Genomic DNA, 16,311 nt, shown 5'->3' with positions numbered 1-16,311 from the left:
CTATATGAAACCGATATTGATACTCACATAAACACATACACACACACACACACAGATATATATATATATATATATATATATATATATATATATATATATATATATATATATATATATATATATATATACATATATATATATATATATATATATATATATATATATATATATATATATATTAAGCCTACTTTTAAAGAGAAATGAAGACAGACATGAAGAAATAAGTTACAATCCTCAACTTGAGTCTTAAGTCTAAATCCTACCTGTTATCAGTATCACCATCATCATCATCACCATCATCATTATTTTCATTATACATAAACAACATAAAAAATGTCTCAAATTTGCTTTCCTTCTCATTTACAGTTGATAATAATTTCGATATTCCACGAAATTATTCATTTTTACTTTTCATTTCCATCATCGTCATCATCATCATCATTATCATCATCATCATCTTAATCATCATCATCAATACAAAATTCCCGATCGAATCTAATAACTATTTCTTCCTTTTTTTTTCTCTTTGGAACAGTTGTGAGATTTACAAAGGCATCTGGAACCCAACGTTTCAAATCCCTCCAAATGTGAAGGATATCAGAGTGAGACTTCAGGACCAAGACAGCCTCGACACCTTCTGTCTATTTTTGCAAGAGACAAAAGAGATTCAATATTTAGGTGAGTTATAAATAAAGGATGACAGATTTTCTGTCTTCCTTTCCTCTGAGGGACTTTATAATATCTCGCCTTCTTCCCCTTATCCCATTCCTGTCATTCGTTCTGTTAATATCGTTATTGTCATTATTTCTATTATTGTAATTATCATTATTATTATCATTATTACAGTATAAATTTAGAACATTATATTCGAGGCTCAATCAATTTTTTTTTATTTTAAATAGGACAATATTGTTTTCATCTGATTTGAAGTAATTTAAAAGCTTTCGATGCTAAGTTTTCAATTCTTTCCTTTTCTATATAAAAAGGAAACGATTCAGTTTAAAGGTGACATCACTACATCACTATAGTCACTATTGATTTCACAAATAATGATATTAATGATGGTGACAGTAATGAATAGTAATGATCATGATAGTAATGAAGATGAAACCAGTATCGGGAACAGTGATAGTCAAACAAGGCTCCTCCTGACTCCGCCTCCTTTCTGCGCTGATTGGTTCTCTACAAAAATGTGGGCGGGGTTATCTGATCTCAACAACCAATCACCGAACGGGACGTGAAAAGTTTTCTCTCGACCAATAATATTGCGATAGTCCAATAAAACTGTGTTGTTATTGGCTGTGATTCTTTACACAGTGCTCTATGCGAGTGTATCATGAGGAGACTGATGTCATCCAAAAATATAATAGGAGCTACAATGCTCGCGTGCACACACATTGATTTACACACACATTAACTAACGCACACAAGGACATTGACTCACGCAAGCATACACACATTTACTCACGCACGCACACAGATTAATTCTCACACACACATCAAAGCAAACCCATAGCTCCTAACCTTAATAATTTCGTCTCTAAATTCGTTGTTTCAGTTATCATTATTCCCATTTGGTCTTTTCCTTTAAAATCTTACGAAAGAAACAGATAGAAAATGCTTGGTTGTGATTTTCATTTTCCTCTAAGTGGTTGTTGTTGTTGTTGTTTTTCTTCTTCTTCTTCTTCTTCTTCTTTAAGACTTTTTGCTTTTTCAGATATTCACTTTAGTGTCAAGGATGTCAGCAGCGTCAGTCACCCAATTCCTTTCTTGATGAGGGATCCAAGAGTCAATGTCTTGGTCAGCGATGTCCAGGAAGAAGACATCGAGAAGGTTGGGGACATCCTTCGGGCATTGCAACCACAGGATGCAAGGAGGTGAGAACACATCATTCCTTAAGAGAGAGAGAGAGAGAGAGAGAGAGAGAGAGAGAGAGAGAGAGAGAGAGAGAGAGAGAGAGACGATATAATTATCATATTAATTTGTTGAACAGAAAATTTGATTTGAAATGAGACTTTAAATCGACATCAGATTTGGAGAAAGAAAAATCTCATAGGCCTATTAATAGAAATAGTCAATTATTAATTATTATAGAAATAGAAATAAGTTTATCCATTTGTACACTTTTCAAAAGTTACTTAAAGGTTTATTTTAATTTTCAATTCATATCCTATTTGGGATCATTAAAAATTAATTGCAATACTGTGTACGTGAAGGTGCGTGAGTGTGTGTGTGTGTGTGTGTGTGTGTGTGTGTGTGTCTGGAGGCACTTGTTTATCTTAACAAAACAAGATGTCAATAAAACAATAATTAAAAATATCATTGACATCATTTCCTTTTCCTTTCCTTTCATTTCATCCGATTTTCTTCTTTTCCTTCCTCTTCTTCCCAACAGATCCTTCACTTCAATCTTCTTTCCTTGGTGTTCCAAGAAGAGGAGGAGTCCTCGGGATTTACTCCTCCCAATGATGAACTCCTTGAAGGGAGTCAGGGTGAGACTCTCCATCTTTTTCCGAGAAGATGAACGACCAGATGACGAAGCCTTACTTAGAGAGATGCATCTTAAGGCAAAGATTTTCACCGGATGTAGAGATGTTCAATGGTGAGTTTGCTTCTTCTTTTTCTTCTCCTTCTTCATCTGTATTGTACGATTTTTATCTCTCTCTCTTTCTCTCTCTCTCTCTCTCTCTCTCTCTCTCTCTCTCTCTCTCTCTCTCTCTTTTAACATTACTCTTAAAACTTTCAGCAGACCATAGGCCTAAAAAAGTAATCTATATTATTAGGTCCGGTAATTTTCCAAATCTTAGGTCTTATTTTTTATGATCTTCATTGTATTTAGGCTCTCTCTCTCTCTCTCTCTCTCTCTCTCTCTCTCTCTCTCTCTCTCTCTCTCTCTCTCTCTCCTTTAAGCAGACCATGGGCCTAAAAAAATGATTTATTCTATAAAATCGGGTAATTCTTTTTATATCATAGGTGTAATTGTCAATGATCATCACGCTATTTAGGCATCATCTCTCTCTCTCTCTCTCTCTCTCTCTCTCTTCTACCAACGTTCCAAGCCTTTCATCAAGGGATGAGCCTAGATAACTAATCTGTATTCATTATAAGCCAAGTCTCTTAATAGTTTTTTCTTTTCCTCATTCGATCACTTGATATTCCTTTATATCTTCATTAATGGAATCAGAGACATTTCCAGAGAATGTCGTTGTGTGGATGATAGAGAGGTGTTGATGTGTAGAGCAATTTCCACCTCATTATTATCTTCACTTTTTCTTATTATTCTGCTCATTATCATTTGAGTAGAATATCTGATTATGTTTGTTTAAATCTCATTATATATGGCTCCCTCCAATTCTTTCCTCACTTCCTTCAATTCTCGTCATATTCATCTTCCCCCTTTCTTTCACTATCATTATTATTTATTTCTCTTTAGAATAAAGATTCCCTCATCATATCCTATGCCATTTTTCGTTAGCTTTTGTGCTGACTCATTGCACAAAACCAAAGTCTATTTCATAATAGTGTTCTTTTCTTTGCTCGGTAGGAGGACTGATGCAGAGATGTTCTGTGTGTAATTCTAATAGAGAGAAAATGATGACGATCCCTGAGGCGACAACTAAAAAGAAGAAGAAGGTGTCAAACAAATGTCTCAAAATGTTAATCACCAAATTCTAATTCATAATTCATGTTTAACTAACTTTTTATAATGATTACATTATAAATATAACTTTCATATCATAATAGTCATTTCTTGTTTGGAATGTGATAATATATAATGTGAGTATATATATATATATATATATATATATATATATATATATATATATATATATATATATATATATGAGTATATATATATATACATATATATATATATATATATATATATATATATATATATATATATATATATATATATATATATATATATATATATATATAAATATATATGTATATATATATATATATATATATATATATGTATATATATATATATATATATATATATATATATATATATACATATATATTTATATATATATATATATATATATATATATATATATATATATATATATATATATATATATATATATATGTATATATTCAATCTTTTAATATCTTTTTACAAAAAATCTATGGTATTGGGAAACTTTTATTATGTTCATTCTACTGTTTGTTCTCTTCTCTTATATCTATTTTCAAAACATTTCTTTTTTTGTTATCATTCATATACAATTAATAATTTGAATTACCAAAGTAGTGTTTGACTTATATCATGATATATTCTTATCAAAATATAGCAAAACTTGAATGTGCTAAGACTCACTCTAAACATTGTCTATCATCTATTAATGAAAGCAAAATCTATTTGAGTGATCTTGACGGAGGTGGTTGAGGTGATGGTAGGTAATATGTAATAGTGGAGCTCATCATAAATAAATCTGTGAATGACAAAAGTTGTGTTTTCATCACCTTTCAATTTTTATTAATTTTTACTAATCTACATTGATAATGTCATATGATATGTCCCTAATATTTTCTCAAAGTTCTAGACGGAATCTGTAAAGCAAAAGCTCTTCAGGAAAAAGTTCTCTCTCTCTCTCTCTCTCTCTCTCTCTCTCTCTCTCTCTCTCTCTCTCTCTCCTCTCTCTCTCTCTCTTAAGAGGTGAACAAAGACAATATCCTTACAAAGTCCTTCAAAGGGACAACGCCAGGCAATAAAAGAAAAAAAAAATAATCTCAATAACAGTCTGACAGGTGAGTTCTTTGTGTAATGTCTTGTTGTATATATGATTAGTTGTAACATTAAAGTAAACTTATCAGAAATAAATAAATTTTTATGAACTTATATATTAAAATGGATATGTTTTGCTGCTCAAGCATAATATTATTATAGGCAATCAATTTATTTCTCCATTTAATTATCAAATTAAAGGAACATCAAACTAAGCTGTTTATTGCAGAGATTCTGTCTTTTGTAAAACACTTGCAGTTTGTAATGCCCTCATATATTGATGCTATTTTCAATTGCAGATCAGATGAACTGGTAGAACAAAAGACTGACTGACTGACTGACTGACTGACTGACTACTGACTGACTAACTGGTGCACAGGGAGATTGTTCATCGTCATCCGCTGGACCTAAGAAAAGCTGAAATGTTAGACCAGCGTCTGTCAGACCCATTGAGTCAACATCTGATCAGAAGAGAAGGAACACAGAGCTGAAGGATATTGGAGAAGAGAAAAAATAGGATGATGTAGGGTTTTTAAGGTAAGAATTTTGACTTGTTTTTTTAATGAATTATATGAAATGGATATGATAAGGAGTTACTACTTTTGAAGAATTGAATGAAAAGAGTAATATTTGTAGTTACTACTCCAAATGAAATGAACCGAAAGAGTAATATTTTGAGTGAATATTTCAAATACATTTATTGAGAAGAGTAACGATAATATTCATTACTTTTATTCATATTGAATATAAATCTCGAAAGGAATTTATACGATTAGACTTAATATGAATCTTCTCACTTTCGAGTACTTTTTTACACAAAGCAATATAAAATTTGATTCCGTTAAAAGCATTATATATATATATATATATATATATATATATATATATATATATATATATATATATATATATATATATATCTGTGAAACAGGCAAAAGTATAATAAATCATGTGTGTCTCTCCCCTTCTCATGCAGACACGCAGAAAGAATGAGAGGGAGGAACACATTAGTAATTATGACCAAATGTCTAAAATAATTGCCGATTGTGGTTCTTTCTTTTTTTTTTTTTGTCTTTAATTATTTAGTTTTCACCATGAGAAGGAAACATTGCTTCTGGGTTTTCAGAAAATCTACTATTGTTTTTAGATAATAGTTGTAAAAGGTACCTCCTTATAATGGTTTTATTGAACAAGAGGTATTTGATAACTCTGTTTTCCTAAATAAAAGTGTATTTTTTTTTATATTTTTTGTATATCTGCAGGGAAATGATCAAGTGAGGAGCTTCTCTTTGGAAATTCCTGCGTCTCCTTTGGTGAGAGGTCATCCGAACATGTCCCCCTTACACTCAGCGGGTCCTTCCTCGCAAAGTCCTAAGTTACACCTTACCTGGGGTATCAGAGGACAGGATCGACAAGGGAGGCTCCAAACGAGGCTTCAAGGAACGGGATACATGATTTACTCACCCTGTCTCTGGTGGCTCTCCCCATCTAGGGATTTTACTCTGGAGGATTGGCACTCTGCATCCAGCAAGCACAAGCAGGATTGCAAGTTTCTGTTGACGATTTTGCAGACATTATCTGCATTCTGGAACCAGAATCTGACATCAGGGTGCAGCTCCCAGAAAGGTCTACATTGTTTATCTCTGATTGATGGCGGTGAGTGCCAGACAGAGTCGTTCCTTAACTTTGGTCTTCTGTGGAGTCATCTTCCTCTTTTTTGTATAGAGTCTCATGTCTACAACTCCTTTATTATACCATTTTTTATATTAAGCAATTGGTCAATGCAAAATTATATTTATCAGAAGTAAAAAAAAGTTTCGATAAACTCACATGTTAAGTGTCTTATGTGCAACTCCAATCCTGCAAATAATGATATATAATATTGAATCTCTCTGTTTTGCTACTACAGAATCATGTTGATTAAGTTGATCGATTTTGTTTGGTAATTGAGGATCAGAGTAAACATATATCACAACAAGATTCCTGTTGCAGAGATTTTATCTTTTGCAATGCGCTTGAACTCTGTAATTGATGCTGTTTCCTTTTACAGATCAGATGTACTGGTAAAAAATGAGACTGACTGACTGGCTGACTGACTGACTGAATAACTGATGCACCGGGATATTGTTCATCATCATCTGTTAGGCTCAAGAGAAACTGACATGTTAGACAAGCGTCAGTCAAAGCCCTTCAGTCAACCTCTTGTGTGAAAAGAAGGAACACGGAGAAGAGATAAAAAGTTGAGGTAGGATTTTAAGTAAAAGAATGAATTGAAGGTAAACATAGAATTTGTATTCATTATTCTTAAAGAAATAAATGCAAAGAATAAAATTGTTTTCCTTTTGATAGTTTTGAAATCTTTTTCTATATTTTCATTATTATTATTATCATAATTGTTATCATTGCTATTATTCATTATTAATGATATATTTTCGAGAATCTACTAACTTAGAATAATGTTAGAACCTTTTTATATTCCATTATTTCTTGTATTTAATTTTATAATAATGTTTCCTCTGTTTCTTTTAGTTGGAAGTAAAATTTAATGTCTTCATTATATCAGCAGAAAAAAAGGGGGAAAGAGGTTGGATGGCTCCCTCCTGCAGTACAGACAGACATACAGACATATATACAGAGAGTATATGGATTTTATTAAATTGGTTTATCGTCTGTTATTAAACAAGATGCATTTAACATAAAAAAGATATTAGTTTTATGTTTATTGTATAATTTCAGGAGAATTATTTGATGAATTTTTCTTTGGAAATACGTCCATTTCTTGCAATGCCACTATATCAGCCTTCTGGGGAGAGGTTTTTCTAATACGACATCTTTTTCTGGGATTTTATTCAAGAGTCAGGGCAGTCTTCATCTAGCCAGTACTTGGGCAGCAGTGGAGACAGTTTCTCTTGAAGGATTATGAGACATCTTTCCTATGAGCTGCAAAACTGCAAGAGACTGTAAATGACCGGAAATAGATTCTGACATCGGGGGCAACACTAAGATAGATCACTTGATAGATTGATGGTTGTTAGTACCTGACTCAGTCATTCTTCAACTCTATCTTTGTGTAAAGTAATCTTCCTTTTCTTTGCCTAAAACCTCTCATTCTAATCTCAAATATTCTGCTCAAGAATTGGTCCTTAGGCAATTGATATTTCTCCTTTTCTCATCTTGGGAAACATTTATGAATTATAAGACTTAAAATGATAAAGCCAATTGATTCTGGAATATCTTTTTAAATGTAATTAATATTTGACTGTTGAAATTAACTTGAATTGTTTTCCTTTTAAAAATTATCCTCTCATACAGATAACAGGAAAGTTGAAAGATACAACCCTTTATTTACTATCCGGCCCTTTAATTGCTATTTTATATCCGTCATGAGAAGTCACAATCCCTGGGATTATTCACTTGCAGGTTCACATCTGGTTTTCTCTGCGGACCAGATATATTTCTCTCCTTGAGAAACAAGACGAGGAAATTTTCTTCCCAACAAATCATCCTGAATCCGCTTGAGTGATCATTGCAGCCTCTTGGTTGATCGGAACTCGAAAGAACTCAACTGATCAGCAGTTTGGTCACCGTCTTAAGGTAAGTGTCATCGGTGCTTAACCTTTGATCAGCAGACAAGTGAAGTGACCCAAGTAATGGATTAATGGTTAAGGTAATAGATTAAAGGGATTATTCAATAAGCAATACAAAATTCATAGCATTTAAAGGTATTAGTCTACAATGAATACAAAAAAACTGTGACATCAAGATTAATCAACAAATAATAATAATAAGGATAATGATAATAATAATAATAATATAATAATAATAATAATAATAATAATAATAATGATAATAATAATAATAATAATAGTAATAATAATAATAATAATAATAATAATAATAATAATGATAATAATAATAATAAAAATAATAATAATAATCACTACAAAAAAGAGGGTTTCATATGAATTATTATGTTAAAGAAGAGTTTCAACTTATTTGGGCTTTCTATCATATCTTTTAATCTTTTCAATAGGTTTTGTTTTATCCTGCTGCCTGAATCCTTTATGTAATGGTGACCTATGAAAATGACAGAATTTGAAAAAAATAAGATAAGAGAATCATCAAGGAATAGGATGGTAAATGAATCTGTGTCATCTCAAAAAATAGGATGTTTCTCTTTCTCTTTCTCTTCTTGCCTTTAATTTAACTCTCTCTCTCTCTCTCTCTCTCTCTCTCTCTCTCTCTCTCTCTCTCCTCTCTCTCTCTCTCTCTCTCTCTCTCTCTCTCTCTCTCTCTCTCTCTCTCTCTCTCATGTCTTTACTTGTAATACATGAAAAATTATTTATGTGAGAATTCAGTAAGTAGTAAGGCAATCTACAACAACAACAACAACAACAACAAAAAGAACAACAGCAAAAACAATACCCTCTATAGATTTCAAAGAAGCAAATCCCTGTCCGTATTGCTGAGTTACAGTTAGTAATAATACTGACACATCTCTTTCCTAATTATGGTAATGATGATTACTTGTATGAATAAATACAGTTCAAAACACTTTGGGCTTGTGGGCTGCAGGTTGCCCATGCCTGGATTAGTGGATGCAAAGACCCAAAAATCTCTCACCCCTTATTGTGATATAAATAAATATATTGGTGTATATCAAAAAAATCAAAGTACTTTTCCTCAATAGTTTACTAATAACTCAAATATGAGGATTACTTATTCATATAAAATCTCCTTCACATGACTGGCTGACAAACGGGAAGGCCCCTGTTTACATTAAGAGTTGTCTCTTGACCACCATTTCTAAAAACATTGGAGACACTCCTGTCAGGAAAAGATCAACAGCAACAACTACAACAACAATAATAACAACAACAACAACAACAATGAAATCAACAACAATAAAAAAAAAAAAAAAAAAAACACCAACATATTAACAGTTGTGAAATCACTCTCAAACGCTAGAACATATTTCTAAAAGTTCAACGTATCATTGAACACAGACAGCTCTTGTAATTACTACATATCAGTTATATGATCCAATCGTGAAATCTGAAGAAACCAAACCAAAATCCCTTAATGAGAAACTAACAAAAATAACATCAATAATTATCACTTCCTGGCTTGCACAAGACATTATGACACTACTTCTAAGTTATTATGCCTGATAAGAGGATCGTTGACTGGGATACTTTGGGACAATGTCACATAGAGCAGAGCCTCTTTTCATTCAGTGGCCTACCTAGAGTAGAGTGTGTGTCGCTTGATTTGAAATGACCCCACTAAATGTGACTCACAGAATCCCTTGAAAATAGTTTCATAGCACTCGCTATCAGGTTGAAATGACTCACATTTTGAATCCAAATAATATAAACAAAATTTTAATTTTATGCAAACAACGACATTGAAATGAAACTGACTGGTTCTCAGGATGCATAATCTCTTTAATTATAATATCTTCTGGTTTATGCATGTGCCATGTACAAGTTGGACTGAACTTGTCTCACAGAAACATGCTCACATCAAAGAGGTTGACAAGGTGACCATCGCTAACATCACCGTTCATGTAACACCCATATTTGGAATTCGTACAATATGAGTGGAAATTATCATTCATTAGACATCCTTTTTTTCTTTGCCAAGCTAAGAAAATGGAGCTTGGCATTTTGTTTATATATTCATAGCGCCATTGTGTGAAAAAAGATACACCAGCAATGTGATAATAAGTGAATACACAAAATTCATCCATGTGAAAGTGCCAAGAGTGTTGGTGGATATTCTTAACTTATGAAAGTTTTGCTGTAATAATAGATCTTGCTGAACTAGGTTCTGATGGTTAAGCATTTTGTGATTAAAGTTTGATGTAAGTTTCCACCAGACGTAACTCGAATGTTATTCTAATTTTCATTGAAATATAGTACTGATATATCCATGAATGCTTACAGAAGTAATACCAAAGTTATAATTTGTTACATATTGATACATTTAGGATTTTCCCTAACCATAAACATCAAGCCCTGCCTTCAAAGGCCTAGCTTGCATTGTTTTAGGCTAGCTAGGCTACTGAAAATATGTCAACTTGGCCTATTGGCCTAGTCTACCTGTTAAAAATTTGAATAGGCTTAGCCTAGCCTTTATCACATGGGCTATATATGTATGGGATATGTTATGCCTGTAATAAGCCACATATGTTTGGGGTAGGCTATGCCTGTACTAGAATATACTGTAAATGTTAGAGTAGGCTCTGCCTGTAAAAGGATTATATTTTGAGGTAAGCTATGCCTGGAATATCACAGCGATGTAGAGTACTCACTGTGAATTTAATTATACCAGTGAATTATTAGGCTTTACTTCACCATTTTAGCCAGGAGGGCTTTGTCGCCCTTGAAACTCCTCATGAACAAAATGGGTTGGCTATGAAAGTCATAACCCCTTTAAATATTCTATCTAAATTTCAATACCTAGGCAAAACTATGGAATGGTTTTGATTATATATTAGAAATTCTATGCCCATATCTGGTAAAATTATAGATCATTGTTGTACATTTAAATGACCTTTAAAGTTTAATAATATTTTTTTATTCATTCATTTTATAGTGCAGATTAATTTATGTGTTAATATTTCTTCAATACTCACTTCATGATGAAACTTATTTGTTTGTTTTAAATTGAATACTTTTGCCTGTAAGTGATTTCAATCACTCCATCTTTAGTATTTTTGTTAACATTGTCAAATTCTTTTATGATTATCGTATGGCTACATGTAATTTTTCCCTTCTTTTTTTCGCCTTTTCTAGTTAAAACAATATATATATTGACCATAAGTTAGGATTAATAAGCTTTTGTATCAAGTACTACCTTGCCAGCAATAGGAATAAACCTCTAAAGCACCAATATAACGTTTTATTATTGGCTTTCCATTGGCATTTTAAAACATATATATTCCCCTTACACTTTGGGTTAATATTTGTAGTCCCTTAGACTTTATCTTCAAGTATTGAAGAATATCTTAACTTTTCGGTGATGCCAGCATGATCACGTATGAAGATTCTGATGAGAACGTGTGGGTCATCTTTTCTGGTGTTGGCATAGGCCAATGAGCGAAAGAGACAGTAGCTGTTTCCTTCAATGACCTTAACTAGATGTTCTTTAGTGTTTTTTATTTATTTTCTCATTATTTACCGGATTGATCTGACTTATTTTCAAATTCCATGCATTTCATGTTGTTGTAGTTGTCTTGGATTTTTTTTTTTTTTGTCGTTTCCATAATGTTCAGGGTACGTATTTGACACAAATCCTAGTGACGTTCCTGTCTTCCTTTTACTGTCTTTGGTCAGTTAATGTATATTTTTTTTCCTTAAGTATTGTGCATTTATTAATTTTTATTTGCAAAGAAATATATGCAAAATTAAGATTCAATATTTTATAAATCTCATCCAGAATGATGAAACAAGAATGACAAAGATGAAAAAGTAACTGGAATGTAATCATGAGGACATGAGTACAAACAACAAACCTTTATGTTGATATTTTCTGTAAACATGAACCATAGAAACATAATAATAATAATAATAATAATAATAATAATAATAATAATAATAATAATAATAATAATAATAATAATGATAATAATAATAATAATAATAATAATAATATTAATAATAATAATAAAGGGAAAGGTATCTTAGATATATATATATATATATATATATATATATATATATATACATATATATATATATATATATATATATATATATATATATATATATATATATATATATGTGTGTGTGTGTGTGTGTTAGTGTGTGTGTGTGTGTGTGTGTGTGTGTTTGAGCAAGTGTTTTGTATTTGCAGTGGATAATTGAGAAGTTAAATGATAATAAAGAATTGAAATATAGCAACTTGTTTTGTGAATTTTATATGGTTTTTCAATCATAGACAGCCCTTCACTGTCTTTGACTCGCTAGGGTTAGAAAATGCTCCACCCATTTGATAGTAGTATTAAGAAGAGCAACACCTTATCTGTTTTGTCATTGGAATACTAGAGACATCTGACGAAAGATTTCCCTTGATTGTCTGCGTTCATTTGATTCTAACTGTACAGAACCAGCAAAAGTACCGATTATGATACAACATTTTTCCACAAAATAGAGACCTTTGAAAGGTCACAGCCTCGCTGTATAAGTGGTTAATTTTGACTCTTGATAAAACAACTGACCTCAAGTAAAATAGATCGAGGGATTCCGCAGAATTTCCACATGGGTATGGTCATGGTTTATAATATTTGAGCTGTTACTTTCAAATTAGGTGAATAATTTAGAAATGATAGAAAGTATTGAACCACCTACCTGAAAATGCCATTTTCTGACAAAGTAATGTCTTTTTCCACGATTTGTAATCTGGCTTTTGGTAGATTTATATAAACACTCAGCTGACTGACGACAATCTCCAAATCTACTAAAAGATACTCTAATAAAAAAAGTTCGAGTCTTTTGGGAGAGAAAGATAAGGGATTTCTCTTCATAAGTATGAGATTGTGTTTCTCATTCCCGTGTTCATATATTGAATAATGCCACACTACAGTAGTTCTAGTTTACTCAACAGTACTGTTATTTTTCTATAATAAAACAATTTAATTTAGATTTTTTTTCCCTCAGTCACTTTTTCCAAATAAAACTGAGAGAGAGAGAGAGAGAGAGAGAGAGAGAGAGAGAGAGAGAGAGAGAGAGAGAGAGAGAGAGAGAGAGAGAGAGATGCCCATCTAAATATCGAAGACAAGAAAAGGATGAATAGATGTGGACTCAATTCAAGTGATCATTCATCTCTTGAGTGAGAAACGGTCTCAACAGATGGCGCTAAGCTTTCGTATGTTTGTCTTCTTTTGATTGTTTACTTCCGTCCATCGGTAATGTTGTCCCTGTATGTAGAACGAGTACCTATCTTTGCTGATATGAACACTTGAGGATAGATTATGGTGAAACATCATAAACTGTTTTCACATACATACTAATTTCAAATGAGCTGCGATATATTATGCAAAAGCTTAAAAAGGAGAATGGTGGAGGTAGAAAGTTCAACAGTGAGAAGATGGGCAAAAGGCCAAAATTAATTTGCAGTTAACACAGCAAAAAAAAAAGGGGGGGGAGGGCAGTGGAATACAATGAAAATATCAAAGATATTAGGGAAAGGATTAGAGAATATGATCAAACCACTTATACAGGAAGTAGGACTGGACCAGGAATGAATAGGGCCAGGAGATGGATGAGAAACTGTTGTAAAAGAAAGTAATTTAGGAGGTCTAACACAGAGAAATGGAGAAAGGGTTTACCAGATATAATTAGTTATTATGATTTTCTAGAAATAAAAGACCGATACTGAGGAAGTTGATAAAAAAAAATATTGCTGATACCATTTCAAAAGGACACAAAGTAAAGATGAAACGTTAAAATTATCAGCATTTTTTATTCTTATTATTTTATAATTCAGTTCACTGTAATATTCAAACCCAGACCATTGGATTCGTGTTTTCATTTTTTTCCTCGATGTTATTTAAATTGCATTTTTTGGGGGGGGGGATCTTTATGACAGCACGGGATGACAATGTCTTTTACTCGCTGTTACGAATCTAATGAATTTTCTGCCTGTTTTCGTTCTCAGTATTATTATTATTATTATTATTATTATTATTATTATTATTATTATTATTATTATTATTATTATTACAAGCTAAGATATAACCATAGTTGGAAAACAAAGATGCTAGAAGCCCAAGGGTTCCAATAGGGTAAATAGCCCAGTGAGAAAAAGTAACAGGGGATTAAAGAAACTACAAGGTAAATAATAAACTATCAAAATTATATATTTCAAGGACAATAACAACATTAAATGAGATCTTCAATACATAAACCATAAAAAAAAGAGAAATAAGATAGAACACTGTGCCTGAGTGCAAGCTTCAGCGATAGAACTCTAATCCAATATTTTGGATTAGGCTATGGCACTACACAACATTAGAGAGCAATGGTTGGATTTTGGAGTGTCCTTCTCCTACAAAAGCTGCTTACCATAGCTAAGAAATCTTTTCTGACCTTACAAAGAAAAAAGTTGCCACTGAACAATCATGTTACAGGAGTGGCCACCTTGAGCGAAGAAGAATCGTTTGGTTATCTCGGGTGTATGAGGAAAGAGGAGAATGTGTACAGAATAGGCCAGACTAATTTGTATATGTGAATGCAAAACAAAATGAGCCGTAACCATGGTGACGGATCCAATGTAGCACTGTCTGGCCAGTTAAAGGAACCAGTAACTGTTTACCAGTATTATCTCAACGGTGGCCAAGATACTACCTACGATCTTCAATATGTAGCTGTACCCTTACCATGGAGATCAGGGTCCCACCACCCAAACCCCTTCTATCTTTTACTTGATTTTACCTCGCTTCAGAGGGTAAGGGATGGCATTACACTGGCTGCTGCATACACCTCTCCATTGAAAGGTGTTCATGTTTTGCAATTCAATAGTAAATAGAAAGTAACCAGAAATGTACAAAAGGTCCACTAATAATGTCACAGAGAAAATGGAATCAGGGTTTAACTTCATTACATTATAATATTGAAGATGTGAGTGGTTTGATGAATTTGGTAACATAGAGGCTATTTTCATTACAAATCATTTGGGTTTGGAAGCGATTCTTTAATTGTCTGGGGATATTAAAATAAACTCTCAGTAAAGTACAAAGTAAAATGTGAGTAATGTACGTTAGAGACAACACCTATATTCTAATTGGTGTTTTCGGTGTTAAAACTTGTAAAAAAAAAGAAAACATATATTTTCAACACAGAATACAAAAGAAAAAAATATAGTAAGTATGGTATTTTTCAAGCTTTTTCTAAATGTTTTTGTGTCGCAGATATTCTTCAAAATAATATTTTTTTTTCTTTTTTATTTCTAACATGAACCGGAATGCAGTATAATGAAATATTTAGCACTTGATATAGAATTTATCAAGGAGCTCTTCAATTTGTAATACTAGTCGGTTCTCATATGCGTAGCCTGTGAGCGCTTCTTCAATGGGAATAAATGACAAATTGTATGATCTCTATCTTCAAATTATTCTAACAATGATTATTGCTAGTAAAATCGGTTATAGTTTTGCTGTGAATACTAAGGTTTCACTAGGTAAAGGGAGCTGACTTGTGATGTATGAAGATACTGCAGAAGAGCCAGCACACATTGGGGTTTTAGAGCCATCAGTATATACACGGTATCTGAACAGTGAGTATATACAGTATAGCACAGCGAGATTGTTTTAAATGAATATGTTTCAAGATATGTATTTATGGTGACTTGAAGTATAGTTATATTCCTTTGATGAATGAAAAATGAGAGCAATTTCTTGTTTTCTTTAAGATCTAAGAATGAGGAAGAAGACATGGTTGAAAAAACGTTCATTCTGATTTGAGTTGATTGTAATAACTGAATCACTTTAATCAGAAATGGTGGTTCATACTTGGTTATAAATTTATCGCTTTAATAGAAAAGCTTCTTTGTTGAAGAATTGTTGGATA

General features: G+C 32.2%; 2 protein-coding genes across 17 annotated transcripts in view; one reads left to right on the top strand and one right to left on the bottom strand.

Moving 5' to 3' along the window:
• The window catches only part of LOC137627116 (uncharacterized), a 486,416-nt gene extending 482,640 nt beyond the window's left edge, over window positions 1–3,776 (top strand). The window contains exons 3-6 of the mRNA XM_068358152.1: window positions 536–678; window positions 1,718–1,877; window positions 2,396–2,602; window positions 3,545–3,776. Coding sequence (XP_068214253.1) covers window positions 536–678; window positions 1,718–1,877; window positions 2,396–2,602; window positions 3,545–3,575 — 541 coding nt within the window. The 3' untranslated portion in view covers window positions 3,576–3,776. The remainder of the gene's footprint in view (window positions 1–535; window positions 679–1,717; window positions 1,878–2,395; window positions 2,603–3,544) is intronic.
• LOC137627117 (tyrosine-protein phosphatase 10D-like) overlaps window positions 1–16,311 on the bottom strand; it is a 616,151-nt gene that overhangs the window by 396,266 nt on the left and 203,574 nt on the right. The gene's annotated exons all lie outside the window — the stretch shown is intronic.

This window comes from Palaemon carinicauda, chromosome 34 (assembly GCF_036898095.1).
Source record: "Palaemon carinicauda isolate YSFRI2023 chromosome 34, ASM3689809v2, whole genome shotgun sequence".
NCBI lineage: Eukaryota > Metazoa > Arthropoda > Malacostraca > Decapoda > Palaemonidae > Palaemon > Palaemon carinicauda.
This window is presented reverse-complemented; position numbering and strand designations above follow the sequence as displayed.